At 41.4% G+C, this 21183-nt stretch overlaps 1 protein-coding gene across 1 annotated transcript; it reads left to right on the forward strand.

The window, feature by feature from the left end:
- The first annotated feature begins 305 nt into the window (after positions 1-305).
- Positions 306-2652, forward strand: LOC124146360 (toll-like receptor 2 type-2). Its single transcript, XM_046516619.2, has one exon. It carries the CDS (start codon positions 313-315, stop codon positions 2437-2439), a length of 2127 nt encoding a protein of 708 aa, XP_046372575.2. The 5' UTR covers positions 306-312; the 3' UTR covers positions 2440-2652.
- The last annotated feature ends 18531 nt before the right edge of the window (positions 2653-21183 follow it).

Consider the following 21183-nt stretch of genomic DNA (forward strand, 5'->3'; position numbering starts at 1 on the left):
TAAGGGACCTTTGAAATTATTAATTAACATGTGATTATCAAGACAACTTCATTTACAACGGGTCAGTGGTTACATTTACATGTATTATAGAGACAACAGGAAGTATTTACTCGTCTTATCGCGACACATGTCTTGGTTACCCCGATGTGTGCTCATTATGTTTACCATGATAAAACGTGATGATGACGTGAACAAATACAGAACTCGTGGAACGAAACTCTTCCTTGATTATCACGTGATTTGTATGCGCTAACATTTATCACTTCCTCGTGAGTCGTTCTGTACTGTTCAGTGGGTGAACTCGGACCAACGATGGAGCCTGTAGGAAAACTTTTCCCCATGTTGTTGTTTGTGTTTGTGAGTTCAGTCCGTTCTCATGAATGTGGAGTTAATATCACATGTGAAAGACAACGAAAGCAATGCTTCAAATGTGAATGTGGAGACCCATGTGCGTTTTGTTCAAACACCCTTCTTACCTTCATACCCGACTTTCACAGGGAAATACTTCTCCTCAATTTCACTGGAAATCAACTGGGTGTTCTCTCCAAGGAGACGTTCATAAACGTCACAACTGTTCAAATATTGAAGCTGAAAAACAACAGCATTTCCTTGGTACATGTGGACGCATTCGAACTGCTTCATAACATGACGTGTTTGGATTTGTCTGAAAACAATCTTTGTGAAGACAAGCTAGCTCTCTCAAATATGTCCCATGCTGTGGGGAATACACAGGTTGAAATGCTTCTTCTGGAGAAGATTGGACTCAGTGAATCTTGTATAGAAGGGTTAAGAAATATGTCCTCATCTGTATTAAGAAGGGTTGATATCAGCAGCAATGCTATTTCCCATCTCGACTTTTCAATATTTGAGAAAAATCAAAATCTTACCGGTATCACGGCTGAATATTGTAAAATTAATTCGACGAGTTTTATACGTTTACCGTCTCTGACACAATTAACGTTAAGGGATAACTTTCTTACAGAGTGGCCAGACTTCTGCAAACATGACAATCAAAGTATTCCCAGACTGAAGAATCTCAACCTGGACCGAAATAAGTTACAGTCAATCCAAACAGACAAATTTGATTGTCTAAGAGACCTGAAGAAACTGTTTTTTTCACGGAATAGTTTAAGATATATTCCTAAAAATACTTTTCAAAATTTTCCAAATCTGGTTGAAGTATTCCTCCAGGTGAGCTTGGCTTGTATCAGCATTGAGGAAGAAAAACCTTTCAGTAGAATTAACTCCTACGCATTCAACAGCAGCCATCTGACCACCATAGTTCTACAAGGATGTCAGCTAAAATTCCATGTGGATGTAAGCACGCATGCCTTCGCCGGTTGTTCAGGTCTCTTAAACTTAGACCTGTCTGGAAACCTTCTGGATCGTGTGACTGTAAAAGACATGAGTGTGCTGTTGGGCGGTTTGTCAAATTTGAAATCCCTAAATCTTTCAAACTGTAGATTGCTATCCATTCCCATAGTTTTAACACAAAAACTTGTCAAACTTCGACGTCTTAATTTAAATGAGAATAATATAGGCTATCTGAGAGTGGGGACCTTCCGAAAATTGACTCAGCTTAAACAATTAAAACTTAGCGGTAACCGTTTTGATTTGGTAAACAAGGATGTCTTTTTTCAAACGTTTCTGTCTCGGCTTCATATATTGGATCTTAGTGACAACAGAATATCGTGTACATGTAAAAATCTCTGGTTCATAAAATGGATACAGGAGGGTGACCCAAACAGCGTCTATCCAAAATCTGGGAAAAACTACACCTGTGCCAGTCCGCCTGACATGGAGGGCCAACTAATAACAAGTTCTCCCTTGTCCATACAGAAATGTTTGACTTCACCCTTTCTGTTTCCTTTAGTAGTGACCATTTCCGGACTCATTGTACTGGCCATCCTTGTTCATGCGTTCGTCCACAGGTGGCGCTGGCGCATACGTTACTGTATCTACATGCTAAGATATAAGAACAGAAAACAAGATGACCAGGAACGGATGATCTTCGCCTATGATGCCTTTGTCATGTACGCTGATGCTGACTCTTTGTGGGTTAGGAGTCAGTTGATATCTAATATCGAGACAACTCAAAGACTTAATCTGTGTGTACACGAGCGAGACTTTATACCAGGGCAATATATTGTGGACAACATAGTACATTCTATGGAAAAGAGCAATAAAGTTATCATTGTGCTATCAAACAGCTTTAGTCAAAGCCCTTGGTGTCAGTTTGAGTTGGCTCTGGTCCAGAAACGTGCTATGGAGATGGACGGGGGCTACCTGGTGGTACTTCTGCTGGAAAGCATCCATGCCCGGAACATGACGCCATCTCTGTATGCCCTGCTGCAGACAACAACCTACCTGGCGTGGCCAGTGGAAGAAGAAGATAGAGAGTTGTTTTGGAACCGCATTGGGCAGTGTCTGCAGCAATGATTATCACAGCTTAAAGTAAAAACGTTCACTACTGTAAGTGATGAGGTTTTCACAACTGTGCAAAGGTTGTTGGTACGTAGATAGAAATTGGGATTTCATCCATAAATATGAGGTGTTTTGATAAGTTGCATATGGATGACACAGTCACCTAAGTGAGTGAGTGAGTTGGGTTTTAACGCCGTTTTTAACAGTATTCCAGTTATATCGCGGCGTGTCAGCTTAATGTGGAAAGAAAGCCCGAAGTGATGCAGGTAACAGACGTTTACCACTTCGGTGAAACACACGAGCACGGGTATGGTGCTGACAAACCTAGAAACATAATCGGGGCGAACCGGAATTCGAGCCAACAATCAGGGGTTTCTGGTGTGCCCAAGGGACACAACTCTGCACCGCGAATTGCATGTGGGGAGTTGTGGTCCTTGGCTGGTAAGGATCTTGTCATCATGGCTTCGCCACGATTTTGTTTGACAGTACCATACCCTCGTTCGTGAGTTTCAAGTACCAGATCCACTTTGCGAATAGAGTGTGCATAGGCTCCCCTCAGACCGCCTCCGTGGTCTAGTGGTAGGACGATCCCCGGCCGCGTCATACCAAAAGACGTTAAAAGATGGTACTTGTTGTTACCCTGTCTGGTGCTCGGCATTAAGGGCCTAAAACAAGGACTGGTCGGCCAAGAGTCAGTATACTGTGTTTAAGTGAGGTATTCATGTTAAATTGCGGCATGGTATCTCAGTGTGCTAGCACCATAAATCGACATCAGGCTGGACTAGTAAAAAACGCAATACATTTTCATGGACATAACACATAAATGCATTAATTATCCTAAAGTCATATTTGATATGTTAAAAGTGTGCATCAGTTCAACATAGATAATCTCTATAAGCTAGATGGTTTCATATTCAACAGTTAATGACAGATATCTACGACCTTCTATTACCTGTCGACACTTCCTTGTCTTATACTCGTTATATTACGAAGGATTAACTATTGTAGCCTTGATTGTTTGTTCAAATCTAATTATGAACGATAATCCAGTACCGCCATCATACATACACGTGGGGAGGCACGGGTGGCCCAGTCGTCTAAGGCGCCGCGATTCGCTGTACAGAGTTGCGTCCCTTGGGCACGCTAGAAACCTATGATTGTGGGTTCGAATCCCGGTTCGCCCCAATTATGATTCTAGGTTTGTCAGCACCATACCTGTGCTCGTGGGTTTCACCGAAGTGATAAACGTCTGAGACCTGCATCACTTCGGGCTTTCCTCCCAGATTAAGCTGACACGCCGCGATATAACTGGAATATTGTTAAAAGCGGCGTTAAACCAAACTCACTCACTCACTCACTCCTATTTTTTTATGACAGTTAGACAGGTTTTCGAATACACGAGAATACCAGTTATGCAGGTCACTGAGCTGTTGCTATTAACATGTACATATAAGGCATCTCTCTCATAATACAATGGGGAGATTAAGATATATTGTTCAACATTTCTCTGAAGCCATTATTCACGGGCGCGTGTATACACTGTACTTATATAAGAAATATGTTCAAAACATAACAACACTGGACCTGCAAACCTTATTTTAAGATGCAACGTGAAGTGTGTGGAAGTTAGGTATGAATCCCGTTATACAAATCTGGAAAAAAAGGCGGACCCAAATAATTACAGAGGTATTTATTTTTCTTTTAAATGTTACTGGCAAGTTATTCACTTTTGTGTTAGGAAAAAGGTTGAGAACATGGATCGAAATTAATGATTATATATCGGAATCTCAAGCTGGTTTTCGCTCTAACATATAGATAATATGTACATTTATTGCATTGTGCTCGAAATATATAATTATGCAAACCGAAGGGACGTTTTTACTGTGCTTTCGTTGGTTTTAAGAAAGCCTACGTATTTGTGGATAGGCAAAAGTTACTGTATCTACTTGTAATCAAGGGTTGTCATGGAAAAATGTTTAATGTTCTGCAAAGTATGTATTCATCTGTAAAAAGCATGAAAAAGGCTGACAAGGGTAAAACAGATTGTTTTTCAACGTCCCGAAGTGTGGGACTGGGGTGTATTTTGAGTCATTTTGTTCATTTTCTTTATCAATAAACTTGTTATTGAAATTCATAAACAATTAATTAAACAAATAAAGTAATTATGGTTTTCAACAGCATGCAATATTTTTTATTGTAAATTTTCACCAATATTACTATATGGTTCGGAAATATGGGGAACAAAATATTATGCTGCCTTCGAAAAAGTACATACCTCATACTTCAAACGCTTTTGGGGTATTGGTAAATATGCCTCAAACAAAGCAATTCTTGGTGAAACTGGACGCTGCAATATGTTTGTGCATAGCCAAGTAAGAGTAGTTAAATACTGGATAAAGTTACTAAGAATGGAAGAATGTAGATATCCTCTTCAGTGTTATAAATTGTTGAAGCAGTTGGATGATAACGGTAAACAAAACTTGGTATCTGAAGTAAGTAATCTATTATTTACATGTTGTTTTTCTTTTGTGTGGATTGCACAGGATATTGGAAACATTCAAGTATTTATGGGAATATTTAAGCAGCGAGTGAAATATGTATTTGCACAAAACTGGAACGAAACTGTTTCATCTTCGCATTATCTTAGCAATAATAGTAAACTGAAGACACATTTTCAACGGGAAATGTATTTATCTGTCTTACCAGACATGTCATTAATAAGGTCGTTTTGTAAATTTAGAATCTCATTACATAATTTTAATGTAAATTTGTGTCGTAAATCGAAAGATATTCATGCTGTTAACAGTGTCTGTACCAATTTTGACAGAGGTGAAATTGAAGATGAATTCCATGTACATGTATTCCAAGTTAAGATCTACATATCTCCCCTTCTTGAATAATGACTATAAATCTGAAATTTTAATTATCAATCTTATCAACTCACAAAATAAACATGTAATCTTTTCAGTGGCTACTTATATAAAGCATGTTTTTTCTATCAGATTCAAGAAGATATAATTTCTGTATATGCACGTGACATCATATTATGAGTTAGTATCAAATGTACTTTTGGCCATATGGCCATAATACTGAATAAACCTCTCTGTCTTTCTGTCTGTCTGTCTGTCTGTCTCTATAAAGCATAAAACACAAAAAATGTATAGCAATGGATCATGACATAGTTGTATGTTGTTGTTGTTGTATATAGCTTTCTATTCGTATCGAGTTAATACATAACTATGACAGTTTTGATGTATCCGAATTAAGATGGTTCAGTTTAAAGTTATACTAATATTGTAGGCACTAACTGGTGTTTATTTAAATTGGATATGGTGAAGCATCAGTTTGTTCATTATGTAATGAACCATCTGAAACAATCGCTTATGTATTATGTAACTGTCAATCTTTGCTTTACACATTTAATAGAAAAAATATTATGAAATTACAAAATGTATAATTTTGCATATTCAAATTGTAATTATGCAAGTTTCCATGCCTTCTGGTCTTCTTGACATTTATTATTTGGAAACCCTTATAAACTATGATATATGATTATGTATGCTAACTGTAACAACTACTCCATGCATACTCTATGCATGACATTGAAATGTAAAATATGAGGGGAAAGGTCAGAAGTGGAGAAGAAATAATGATGTATCATCAGTCACTCTGTATGCTGGTATGTGTTCTCTCAGAGAAACACGAGAACCACAGATCGTGGCAAGATGACGCGTTAATGTGTGTCCCGCTTTCTCAAGTTGTCCTTTGGAGATCAGGTCAAATAATGTTTAAATTTAATTTTTATTTCACAGCATTTACTGCTGTCAAACGGATTTAAAGGTTTAGGTATAAAATATTCACTTGAAAACATGTGTACAGTTATTTGCTGTATACATCACATCATAATAGTGTTATTAATAGTGTCAATGGCATTTCCGTATCATAGTAATTACTATACTGCTCGCTAAACCACGAATCTATTTAAACATAGGAGATTAGCTTATTCTTTGTGGCAAAAATTGACTATTTCCGTATCGTATTAAATACTATTTTGCACGCTGTACCATATACTTTGAGATACCCCTGCGTGAGATCGCCCTACACATGGTCATTGCTCACATTATTATTTGTACACGTAATGTTTCCTTTATCACTTTGGTTATGGCTTTAAATCTATTGTATATAATGTTCTTAACGAATAAAGATTTCCAAAGATTGTGATTGTTCTGTATGGAATGAAAAGGTGTGTGCGTGTGTGTGTGTGCGTGCGTGTGTGTGTGTGTGTGTGTGTGTGTGTGTGTGTGTGTGTGTGTGTGTGTGTGTGTGTGTGTGTGTGTGCATTTAAACGTGCAATGATGCTAATTCGTGATAATTTTCCACAATATAAACAGAGAAATGAGATTCGTTTAAAAATTGATATTCATTGTGATAAATGGCAGAACGTGAAATTATGATGCTTCTACATTCAAATAATAAAATTATTCATAAGTAATCTCTCAAAGCAGAGTCGATCGTACGATTTCGACTATATTATGAGCATGTGTTTATGAATTAAAGCCTGGGGATTTTGCGTCCCCGAAGCTGTTACTGGGTATTGACGTGTATGACCCTGGGTGGACAGGCTATGCGACTTGTATGACACCAGGAGGTCAGGCTATGCAACTTGTATGACACCGGGTGGTCAGGCTATGTTACATGTATGACAACGGGTGTACAGACTATGTGACGTGTATGACATCGGTCGGACAGGCTACGTGACGTGTATGACACCGGGTCGTCAGGCTATGTGACGTGTATGACACCAGGTCAGGCTTTGGAACTTGTATGACACCCGGGTGGTCAGGCTATGTAACTTGTATGACAACGGGTGGTCAGGCTATATGACATGTATGACACCGGGTGGTCAGGCTATGTAACTTGTATGACACCCGGTGGTCAGGCTATGTGACCTGTATGGCACCGGGTGGTCAGACTATGTGACGGGTATGACACCGGGTGGACAGGTTATGTAACTTGTATGACGCCGGTCGGTCAGGCTATGTGACCTGTATGACAATGGGCGGTCAGGCTATTTAACTTGTATGACACCGGTTAGTCAGACTATGTGACGTGTATGACACCGGGTGGAGTGGTTATGCGACTTGTATGACACCAGGAGATCAGGCTATGCAACTTGTATGACACCGGGTGGTCAGCCTATGTGACCTGTCTGACATCGGGTGGTCAGGCCATGTGACCTGTATGACACCGGGTTGTCAGGCTATGTATCTTGTATGACATCGGGTGGTCAGGCTATGTAACTTGTATGACAACGGGTGGTCAGGCTATGTGACCTGTATGACACCGGGTTGTCAGGCTATGTAGCTTGTATGACATCGGGTGGTCAGGCTATGTAACTGGTATGACACCGGGTCGTCAGGCTATGTGAAGTGTATAACACCGGATAGTCAGGCTATGTAACTTGTATGACAACCGGTGGTCAGGCGATGTGACGTGTATGACACCAGGTCAGGCTTTGGAACTTGTATGACACCCGGGTGGTCAGGCTATGTAACTTGTATGACAACGGGTGGTCAGGCTATATGACCTGTATGACACCGGGTGGTCAGGCTATGTAACTTGTATGACACCGGGTGGTCAGGCTATGTGACATGTATGGCACCGGGTGGTCAGACTATGTGACGGGTATGACACCGGGTGGACAGGTTATGTAACTTGTATGACGCCGGGTGGTCAGGCTATGTGACCTGTATGACAACGGGTGGTCAGGCTATTTAACTTGTATGACAACGGGTGGTCAGGCTATGTTACTTGTATGACACCGGTTGTCAGACTATGTGACGTGTATGACACCGGGTGGAGAGGCTATGCGACTTGTATGACACCAGGAGGTCAGGCTATGCAACTTGTATGACACCGGGTGGTCAGGCTATGTGACGTGTATGACATCGGTCGGACAGGCTATGTGACGTGTATGACATCGGGTGGTCAGGCTATGTGACCTGTATGACACCGGGTTGTCAGACTATGTAACTTGTATGACATCGGGTGGTCAGGCTATGTGACGTGTATGACACCGGGAGGTCAGGCTATGTAGTTTGTATGACAAACCCTTGGTCAGGCTATGTGACGTATCTGACACCGGGTGGTCGGATCATGTGACATGTATGACACAGGGTGGTCAGGCTATGTAACTTGTATGACACCGGGTGGTCAGATCATGTGACGTGTATGACACAGGGTGGTCAGGCTATGTAACTTGTATGACACCGGGTTGTCAGGCTATGTAACTTGTATGACACCGGGTCGTCAGGCTATGTGAAGTGTATATCACCGGATGGTCAGGCTATGTAACTTGTATGACAAGCGGTGGTCAGGCGATGTGACGTGTATGACACCGGGAGGTCAGGCTATGTAGTTTGTATGACAAACCCTTGGTCAGGCTATGTGACGTATATGACACCGGGTGGTCGGATCATGTGACGTGTATGACACAGGGTGGTCAGGGTATGTAACTTGTATGACACCGGGTGGTCGGATCATGTGACGTGTATGACACAGGGTGGTCAGGGTATGTAACTTGTATGACACCGGGTGGTCGGATCATGTGACGTGTATGACACAGGGTGGTCAGGCTATTTAGCATGTATGACAACGGGTGGTCAGATCATGTGACGTGTATGACACAGGGTGGTCAGGGTATGTAACTTATATGACACCGGGTGGTCAGACTATGTATCTTGTATGACACCGGGTTGTCAGGCTATGTAACTTGTATGACACCAGGTGGTCAGGCTATGTAACTTGTATGACACCGGGCGGTCAGGCTATGTGACGTGTATGACAACGGTTGGTCAATCTATGTGACCTGTATGACACCGGGAGGTCAGGCTATGTAACTTGTATGACACCGGGTCGTCAGGCTATGTGACGTGTATGACAGCGGGTGGTCAGATCATGTGACGTGTATGACACGGGGGGATCAGGCTATGTAACTTGTATGACACCGGGTGGTCAAATCATGTGACGTTTATGACAACGGGTGGTCAGGCTATGTGACGTGTATGACACAGGGTGGTCAGGCTATGTAACTTGTATGACACCGGGTTGTCAGGCTATGTAGCTTGTATGACACGGTTGGTCAGGCTATGTAACTTGTATGACACCGGGCGGTCAGGCTATGTGACGTGACGTGTATGACAACGGGTGGTCAGGCTATGTGACCTGTATGACACCGGGAGGTCAGGCTATGTAACTTGTATGACACCGGGTCGTCTGGCTATGTGAAGTGTACGACACCGGATGGTCAGGCTATGTAACTTGTATGACACCTGGTGGTCAGGCTATATGACGTGTATGGCACCGGGTTGTCAGGCTTTGTAACTTGTATGACACCGGGTGGTCAGGCTATGTAATTTGTATGACAACGGGTGGTCAGGCTATATGACCTGTATGCCACCGGGTGGTCAGGCTATGTAACTTGTATGACACCCGGTGGTCAGACTATGTGACTTATATGGCACCGGGTGGTCAGACTATGTGACGGGTATGACACCGGTTGGACAGGTTATGCGACTTGTATGACACCAGGAGGTCAGGTTATGTAATTTGTATGACATCGGGTGGTCAGGCTATGTGACCTGTATGACAACGGGTGGTCAGACTATGTGACGTGTATGACTCCCGGTGGAGAGGCTATGCGACTTGTATGACACCAGGAGGTCAGGCTATGCAACTTGTATGACACCGGGTGGTCAGGCTATGTGACGTGTATGGCATCGGTCGGACAGGCTATGTGACGTGTATGACACCGGGTGGACAGGCTATGTAAGTTGTATGACAACGGGTGGTCAGGCTATGTGACCTGTATGACACCGGGTTGTGAGGCTATGTAACTTGTATGACACCAGGTGGTCGGGCTATGTGACCTGTATGACACCGGGTGGTCAGGCTATGTCACTTGTATGACAACGGGTGGTCAGGCTATGTGACCTGTATGACACCGGGTTGTCAGGCTATGTAGCTTGTATGACATCGGGTGGTCAGGCTATGTAACTTGTATGACACCGGGTTGTCAGGCTATGTAACTTGTATGACACCGGGTCGTCAGGCTATGTGAAGTGTATAACACCGGATAGTCAGGCTATGTAACTTGTATGACAACCGGTGGTCAGGCGATGTGACGTGTATGACACCGGGTGGTCAGATCATGTGACGTGTATGACACCGGGTGGTCAAGCTATGTAGCTTGTATGACACGGTTGGTCAGGCTATGTAACGTGTATGACACCGGGCGGTCAGGCTATGTGACGTGACGTGTATGACAACGGGTGGTCAGGCTATTTGACCTGTATGACACCGGGAGGTCAGGCTATGTAACTTGTATGACACCGGGTCGTCTGGCTATGTAACTTGTATGACACCGGATGGTCAGGCTATGTAACTTGTATGACACCGGGTGGTCAGGCTATGTAACTTGTATGACACCGGATGGTCAGGCTATATGACGTGTATGGCACCAGGTCAGGCTTTGTAACTTGTATGACAACGGGTGGTCAGGCTATGTAATTTGTATGACAACGGGTGGTCAGGCTATATGACCTGTATGCCACCGGGTGGTCAGGCTATGTAACTTGTATGGCACCCGGTGGTCAGGCTATGTAACGTGTATGACATCGGGCGGTCAGGCTATGTGACGTGTATGACAACAGGTGGTCAGGCTATGTGACCTGTATGACACCGGGTGGTCAGGCTATGTAACTTGTATGACAACGGGAGGTCAGGCTATGTGACGTGTATGACCCCGGGTGGTCAGATCATGTGACGTGTATGACAACGGGTGGTCAAGCTATGTGACGTGTATGACACCGGGTGGTCAGATCATGTGACGTGTATGACAACGGGTGGTCAAGCTATGTGACGTGTATGACACCGGGTGGTCAGGTCATAAGACGTGTATGACAACGGGTGGTCAAGCTATGTGACGTATATGACACCGGGTGGTCAGGCTATGTTACGTGTATGACAACGGGCGATCGTTGCGCATGATTTCACTCATTGGTTTGCCAGGCCCAGGACCAAATATGGGTCGCGTAAGTTTGTTCAATGCACTCATAATAATATTAAATGAATGTTGTAATATTATTTGATATACGCATTAGTAATATTTCTAGAATCAGGGTAGACTTGTAATGGTCTTTCTGTAAGCTTGCCAGTTTGATGGTACCGTGTCAAAAACATCGCCCTCGAAATGATGGTACGATGAAGATGGTACTGAACCCGGTCGTGTGTTTTGGCCGTACACCTTCCACCATTTCTACAGCCCGATCCACCTGAGTGTCGGTTAAATGCCCTAACCACAGCTCAAGTCATCATCTACGTAGCCACTCACAAAATAAAAAGGAGAAAAAAAACCTTACCACAATCACAAGAAAAGTCAATTGCACGATTTCGTGTATGTCACAAGCAGGCACGTGGTAGTTTTCGACGTAGTGCTTAAACGACATTCATACGGAGTGTTCAAGGATATCTGTGTTGAGGGGCTTCTCACAGTTTAACAATACAACAGACAGAAGACTCTACCCCTTTGGAATATTTGCATATATTTCAGTTTGTTTTTGCAGCATTTGAGAGTTGCAACTTGGTATTATAAATAAGTTATCCACAAAATAATTTGTGTTAGGCTATGCTTCCTTTACACTATTACACTAGGTCATGCTTTCGATGTGAAACACGACGGCGAAACCGAACAGGAATAAGTTCCGTATTGCTGTGTGAATACTTCCGGGTTTTATATGAGCGTTGTGAAATGAGGAAAGGGCATTCTCCGACAAACGTATTTATACACATTCAACATTTTATTTGTCAACTTTGTACACCATTATCCCCTATGACAAAACTTTGTTAAAATTAATCACAAATGTCATCTGAAGTTGACTGAGAAAACGTGAAATGCTGGACTTCCTCGTTAATAACAACTATGTAAACTTTTGAGACATTAGACAAGAAGTAGGCAATCCTATGGGCACCAGTTGTGCTCCCCTCTTGCTGATCTGTTTCTCTTTGCATGCGAATCGGAATTTCTGTTCGGGTTGGCAAAGTCAAAACAAAGTTATTTGGCCATGAAGTTTAACTTCAGCTTCAGTGAGAGAGTGAGTGAGTGAGTGAGTTGGGTTTAACGCCGCTTTTAACAGTCTTCCAGTTACATCACGGCGTGTCAGCTTAATGTGGGAGGAAAGCCCGAAGTGATGCAGGTCTCAGACGTTTACCACTTCGGTGAAACCCACGAGCACGGGTATGGTGCTGACAAACCTAGAAACATAATCGGGGCGAACCGGGATTCGAACCCACAATTATAGGTTTCTGGCGTACCCAAGGGACGCAACTCTGCACAGCGAATCGCGGCGCCTTAGACGACTGGGTCACCCGTGCCCCCACTTCAGCTTCAGGTTTATCGATGATCTGATATGTTCAATAACCATCAAATACTCAATTCCCTTCCACAGTGAAACTGCCGCATCTATTTCATATTTAGACCTATGCGTAAAGATTCAGAGTGATAAAACAGTCTACAAAAAAAACGGTATAACAAGAGGCCTGACTTCAACTTTTTAATAGTCAAAAATTCCCTTTATGTCGAGCAATATTTCAGCAGCTCCAGCCTTATTGTCGAGGTACTTTGTAATAGAGCATGCTCTTTCTACGAAGATTTAAAAGGGCGTCATACGAATCTCGCTCAAAAGTTTGATCAAGGTTACAACATTCAAGGTAGACATGTGGAGAATATTTGCAAATTTGACACATCAGTAACAAAAAATATGTCTTATCCATGTCCTGGTGACGGCTGCGATCCGTGGAGCAGGATACCCTGATCCTGTTGCGAACACCTGGTATTTGTAGTTATTTTCTATACTTGACCATGCTCGGTGAGTTTGATGATAAATATTTCCTGTACTGTCGCCTTGACATTTACTGGCAACCTTCGGTCGACATCGAACTGTAAGAAGTAGTATTGCCGGTTCTACAAATTCCTGGTTTTAAATTAGTTTTATCAGATGGGTTTGTTAGTTCTCGCCGTAGTCAGCACTATTCCATCTCCACGAAGGAGGCCTGTAAATAATCGAGTCTGGACCAGACAAACCAGTAACTGATGTTATGATAAAAAGACGTGCGATGCCAGTGGGCCTGACCACCCAAACCATTCAGTCACGTCTTGCGACAAGCAGAGTTTGCTGGGGACAACTGACCCGGGACCCCAGGGGGTCAAATGACAATGCACAACACGGTGCAAAATATTAAATCAAGTTTCGTGATATTTACTTAAATATATTGAACGATATTACCTTATATACGAGATGTTGGTTGTAATTTAACAGATATACTTCATGGGAAAATGTTAATGACACAAATTCATAAAATTCACCTTAATGATTTTACGTGTGTAAAATATGCATCATTAATTTTACAATGATTAGCAACACACACTGTTCTGGTCAAGTACAGAAAAAGCCAATTGTGTAATACATTTTACCATGTGTTATTTTGTAAAATGTTAGACGCGCGTATTTTGATGGATATTTTTATGAGCTTTTAAATGTCCTGGTAACCGTAATTAAATGTTTCCGTATCTCATTTGTGACATTCACAATAATAAATGAGAATATTGACACAAACAGGAAAACGAAATATTATGAACATCACCGTATTCCTATCCACAGTGAGGAAATGGTAATCTGAGAAATAATGTGGTCAATCCGGAAGTTAAACGTTAAAATGACTCAAATAATGTTTATACTCTCTTCGTCAGCTACGGTTCATTAATTCAACAAGTGTCATATGTTTCATATTGGACAGTCTCATAAATGCTTCAGACCCGTGAAGATCCGGGATAGAATAGGTCTTCAGCAACCCAAGCTTGACGTAAAGGCTCTTTCAACCAAGATTTCAAAGAGCGTCATACGACTCTTGCTGATAATTTGTTTGATCAAGGTTACAACATTCACGGCCTCTATAAAGCTTTCAAAATGTTGTATGGTAGACATGTGGAGGACTCTTCCAAATTTGACGTATCAGTGACAAAAATGATGTCCGATGCAATTCCCTATTTTGACTTGTACCATATGTTCCCATGTTCTTTTCAGGTGAACAATTGACCTGCCTTAACATGTGTTTGTGACGGATGCCAAAAGTGGGACAGGATACGCTCACCTTTTCGCAAACACCTGGTATCATTATTATTTGATAGTGATTCATAAACACATGCTACTGATATAGTCGGAATCACATTGAGAGGTTTCTTTTGGATATGGAAAGGGTTTTGTCGCTTTATTGTAACATAGAGTGAGCCATGTATCCTGTTTACAGGCCATTTTATGTCGTCAACAGTTGCAAAGGATTGTAGAACGTTTCCTTTCGGAATCTGATATAGTTATTCTCAACACTGACAAAATAAAATGGTAAATATGGGTTATTGGATTTTTTCTTTTTTGGAGACGTGTATCACCATCAGTTGTTTCAAAATGTAAATGGGATGTCTTTCACGATGGCCTTTCGGGTAGTGATCCTTAATCCTTAGGTTGGATTTTGTCTCTGGTTATGGGCCTTAGGGCATTTGGACTATTTTGCAGAACAATGACATGCCTTAGGCCTTCATACGAATAAACTATTTCTCCCCCCCCCCCCCACACACACACCCCACAAATCTCCTTATTCTTCTAACTGCCTTCGTGAACCAGTGCATAGAGCGTCTGCCCGGAGAGAGGATGGTCGAGAAAACAAGAAAAGCTTTCAATTTTCGCACCACATAACTGACTGCTTCTAACTATATTTTCCTTGCAACCAGGCTAAAATATTGATAAGTATCTCCTGACTGGTCATTTGCTGTCGATGCCAGTTCTTTCCACTTCATGATTTTTAATCCAGCTTTCTTCCATGCTGACTGCAGCTCCAATCCTGTCATTCCATAGCTCGAATAGCACCTCTTCCCGACCATATAGTAGGACCCACCCACGTATCCAATCATAACAAGATGGCCGCCAGTTTTCAATATGGCAGATACGCGTTTCGCGCAGTATTCATAGGTAGGGACATCTACGGCAACTGACTCCAAACAGTGGGAGGAGGTGATGACGTCGACAGGAGGGAGCCAGTTTGGACTGAAAGGATCATCCTTTCGTAGATCACAGTGGAGGATGCAGGCTACCTTGTTTCTCGACATTACTTCTCTTTCAGACGGTATTTCCCTGAAACAAATTTAGGGAATAACCAATGAGCTAGGAGGAATCATGATTTATCTGCCCCGGGTGAATGAATGGCGTAACACCCTTGGTCTTCACGATTGACTTATACTATTCATTTATAATGGACAAATAAGTCATATTTCCGAGTTTTGAGTAGCTCCTTCCCAAAATTATCCTAATGGTTAAAACATGCGAGTTAATACAATTTTGTACAATGGTGATTCAACGCCCCTAAAGCATTGTTGACATCATGCAAACACAACTACTGTAATATATATATTGTTGACTTAATGTAAATTATTGACCATCTCGTGGAAGGTCAGGCCTATACGTACTTAGGGATGCAGATTAGGGACTAACTCCAGAATGCTCATATCAAGGACAAACTTCGGTACAGGTGTAGGCTTAAGAAAATCTGGAGTTCAGAGCTGAACGCTCGCAATAAAGTCAAAGCACAAATGACGAAACAAGAAATTCACGGTATTGACACCCTCACACGAAGAATCATTGCAGACAATAGGTCCAACAACCACGCTCTTCGCTCAATCGCTTATATTTACCAATTATGATGGAAAGGCGTGGATTGATTAATGTTGAGGCTCTTCATGACACAATTGTTTTGTGCACTTTTGCACACATTTATTTGTCTGATGATTCTCTTGTGAAGCATGTGACGACTCATGATGAAAACAAGGCATTCCACAGTTTTCGAAAACAAGCCAAGAATGTGGGACACAATCTCAATGTCGGTGCTGATTTTGATGATGGTTCTGTACTGCTGAACGGTACAGAAATGAGTGTCACCCAAATGAAGTGCCATATCAAATCGGCCAAGATTCAGTTTTTTTATGGAGAGGCTATCTGAACGACCACTGCATCAAGTTTATGTGCAGTGTGTTGAGAAGTTAAGGCAACCCTGCAGAGTCCTTCGCTTGGATGAAGCCGGCTGGCCTGAAAGGTGAAAAAGAAGGTTTTCTGTTTGCTGCTCAGGACCAGTCACTTCCAACTCGAAACCGCCAATGTGTGATTTTACATCAAAATGTAAATATGAAATGTAGATTATGCAATGAATTTAATGAAACTGTCCAACACATTGTCAGTGGATGCCCATCTTTGGCACAAACACATGATGGTGTAGTTCGATCATTTTATTACCGTCTTCCCAATGTTTGTGGTTTTGACACAGGGGTCCATCCATGGTACGACTCAGAATATGTGGAGGGCGTCATGGAAAATGATAAATACCAAATTCTTAGAATACAGCCTCAGACGTATTCAGGCCAACAAACCTGGTCTTGTCCTTTGTCATAAAAGCAATGAAATCATTTATATTATTGAATTTTCTGTCCCTTTTGACACTAATGTGATTGACACGATTGAAGAAAAAAATGTCAAATATGTGGACCTCGCTTTCGAAATGTCACGCTTGCATCCCAAGTACCAAGTTGTCCGACTCCCCTTTGTTCTTGGTGCCTCAGGTTTGGTACCTCCCAATCTGTTGACTGACATTGGGAGTACCCGGGTTTGCTACCAGGAATGATGCCCTGACAATCTGGGTAATGCAGAAGGCTGTAGTGTTGGGGAGTCTTCACCTTTTTCCGAAAAGTTCTGGTTGGGTTTGACTAGCTAGGCCGCGCTTCCTGGGAGAAGTCCCATTTGCTGTCTGGGCTGCGTGTAGAGGGGGAAAGGGCCCTGACCTGACGATGAGCCTAACCAGCCTGACTGTGCCAGGATCACCCAAATTCTCTTCGCTGCATTTTTAAAAAATATGTAAATAATAATAATAATAATAATAATAATAATAATAATAATAATAATAATAATAACGTTTAAATGAAATACCTAACACGGTCAACTTCCCTGAATCTTGGCAACTCGGACTTATCGTACCACTACACAAATCATGGAATAGGGATGATCCAAATAACTACAGGGGCTTTGCTCTACTTGATATACTGAGCAAAATCTTCAACACAATAATAGAAACTCGCATTAAATGTATTGGTTGCTAAACGAAAGACTATAACATAACAGATCAAATATTCGTACTGCATTCAGTAATTCACAAATATATTAAAAAGACAAAAGGCAAATTCTGCTGTATCTCTGTTGATTTTAGAAAAAGCATTTGACACGATAGATAGAAACTAGCCTCTCTATATCCTTCTTAACAGCATATAAATGCTATAATAATTCAAAATGTACAGAAACGTAAAAACAACTGTTCGAAGTAGTACGTTTTCCTTGACCGAGATCCTCAATTCAAATGCTGGGGTTAGACAAGGCTGTATTTTGTCACCTTTATTGTATATACGTAATGAACTTGTAAATGATATTGTAAACAGTGAGTATAGTGGAGTTTTTTTATGGATGAAGTCGTAAATGCATTATCAATACTTTGAATTGCCGATGATGTCACCATGTTTGTAGGTAGTGTTATTAATTTACAGAAAGAAATGGATATCATGGCAAAATGGGGACAGATAAGACTAAAGTGGTAGTATTCAAGAAAGGTGGCAAAGTTGCAAAATGTGAAAAATGGTTTATTGGGTCCGAAAAATTAGAAACCGTCTCTTTCTACAAACACCTAGGAATAACGCTTTCACGCACAGATACATTCTCCAGGACATGCGATGTGCTTTGTAGACTAGCACAAAAGGTCCTATATCCTATCAAGAAATTCATTTGTCGATTTAAAACGATGCCACGTGATTCACCATTTAAGATATTTGATGGTAAAATTCAATCAGTTTGCTTTATGGCGCAGAAATATGGGGAACCATTTATCGACACAACGTAGAAAAAATACATTAAAAACTCTGTACATTTGTCCCAGGTGTAGCTAACGTTCACCAAACAAGGATATTCTCTCTGAATGTAGCAGATGTCAGGTAAAGATAAATCATAAAACACGAGTTATTTTCATTTTGGATAGGATTACTTAGACAACCAGAATCATGAAACACTGCTACAACATGTACACGACTGGACAGTTAGCTCCAGACTTGTTATTCAGATACGGATATTTCTACGCTTTGATTTCTTAAGATGTTGGAAAGCGAGAAGTATGTTTGTCTCTTGTTTAACAACGTTGCAAAGACATTTACTATCAGGGGGCGGTCGGGTAGCCTAGTGGTTAAAGCGTTCGCTCGTCACGCCGAAGACCCGGGTTCGATTCCCGACATGGGTACAATGTGTGAAGCCTATTTCTGGTGTCCCCCGCCATGATATTGCTGGAATATTGCTAAAAGCGGCGTAAAACCATACACACTCACTCACTCATTTACTATCAAGAATGGACATCTGACATGGCAATGGCATCTCCTTGGGGATGAAGTGAGTTGAAGTGGGTTTTAACATCGCATACAAGATAATTGTACTTATAAAGCGACGTGTGTCTGCGTGTGTGCGTGCGTGCGTGCGTGAGTGGGTATGTGTGTGGCTGCTTGCTGGTCCGGACTAACTCCGATTTTACAGTGCTAGCCCACAGTTTAGTTATAAATATTGTTGATCAACATAACATAACATAACATAACATAACATAACATAACATAACATAACATAACATAACATAACATAACATAACATAACATAACATAACATAACATAACATTAGAGTGAAAGTATTACCATGTGATATTTGATAAGATAGGTTGCATGATAGGTTCCAATATATTCATTTGTTAGACATCTTGTCAATGGCTGCATGTATGTATGGATAAAACTAAAAAAAACGTCAGTGCACAAGATCAAACAAATGCAAGACACCCGTTCTGATCCAGCCAGCTGTCATCCAAAGTCAGGCTACCATACAAAGGATGGTAGTTGTTCCAACTGACGAGGCCTCAACTAATATAACAATTACATGTAAAAACCACTGCATTTATTATTTCAGGGACACAATGGCTCTTTGTCACGTGCTAGGTTTCATTATATTCATTCAGACATCCTTCCAGCGGTGCATGAATGCATGAATAAAGCACATAAACACCTCTGGACTAACCAGAGGTATGAATGTTTCAAGGTTCATTGACGGAATGCACAAGCAGAAAGGCAACAAACCCATTCTTAGCCAGCTGTCATCCAAAGTCAGGCTACCATACAAAAGTTCGTAGTTGTTCCAACTGACAAGGCCTATACAATTATGTGCAAGCACCACTACATTAATTCTTTGATAAGTGATATATGAAAAAGGTGTGACATATGAGGCCAGTATGTTACCTGGTGAAGCAACCTGTCAAAACAACGCATCAGCACTATCAACTTTTGGCTTGACTCTAAAACGTAAATCAAAACACGGTCATTTGGCCAAGATATTTAGCCTAAGTTTCGTGTCTATTGATTATCTGATATTGTTCAATAATGGTCAAATAAACAATTCCACTGAGTTACCCACCTGAGCTGGAAATAAATGAAACCAGTGAGACCGCCCCATCTGTTTCCTTTTTAGATCTATGCATAACGATTCAGAGTGACAAAACATTATCAACAAGTTTGTATGACAAGAGGGATGACTTCAACATTCCAATAGTCAACTTTCCCTTTATGTCGAGCAATGTGGTATAATAATTTCTCAACTTTTGAGGTATGGTCGAGCATGCTCTTTCAAAGAACATCATACGACCCTAAAGAAATTTATTTACTTTTGTAGAGAAAGATTTGCTTCATAATTTTCAATAGATGTGAGTTTGCATAAACATATTTACTCGCATGGATCACATGGATTGAGGTATGGTCGAGTATGCTCTTTTAAAGAACACCATACGACCATAAAAATTGTTTGTTGGAGTTACAACAGCGAAACTTGTTGCATAAGGGTCTAAAGTAATGTTCGATACAATTTCCAATTTTGACTTTACCATATGTTCCCGTGAATCTTTAGGTGAACAATTGACTTGCCTTTGCATGTGTTTGTGACGGATGCCGCCGGTGGGGCAAGATGCGCTCACCTTTTCGCGAACACCCGGTGTCATCACTATTTGGGAGTGATTCATAAACACATGCTCATGATATAGTCGGAATCATACAATCGACTCTGCTTTTGTAGATACTTCTTATGATAATGGAAAGGATTTTGTCGATTTTTAAAATGTCCTTCAGTAGAGAAAGATTTGCCCCATAATTGTCAATAGACGTGTAAGTATATTTACTCGCATGGATCACACTTAGATTTTGATGATCCAAGTGATCAGCAGAATCTATACCCAAATATTAAGACAACACGTCTTATGAGTGTCAAGTGCAGGTCAAGTCTGAACTAAACTCAAGCCACCAGGTCCGTTGCCTGGTCGGTCATACACCTTCAGCTTCGTCAGCTGAGTGATCACGGTCCATCCCTTGTTCACAACCATGTTGTGATCTCCAGTTGTGATTGCTTGGCCAATGTCACCCTTAAATTAATTACCAAAGTGTTAAATCATTGATCAGGATATAATCTCCAGAACTATTGACCAGTCTGTAATACCCAGATGTAATATGACCGATGTCACCCTTAAAGCATTAAATTAATTACCAAAGTGTT

Source organism: Haliotis rufescens, unplaced genomic scaffold, assembly GCF_023055435.1.
Source record: "Haliotis rufescens isolate VD_foot unplaced genomic scaffold, xgHalRufe1.0.p SCAF_3, whole genome shotgun sequence".
NCBI classification, from domain to species: Eukaryota; Metazoa; Mollusca; class Gastropoda; order Lepetellida; family Haliotidae; genus Haliotis; species Haliotis rufescens.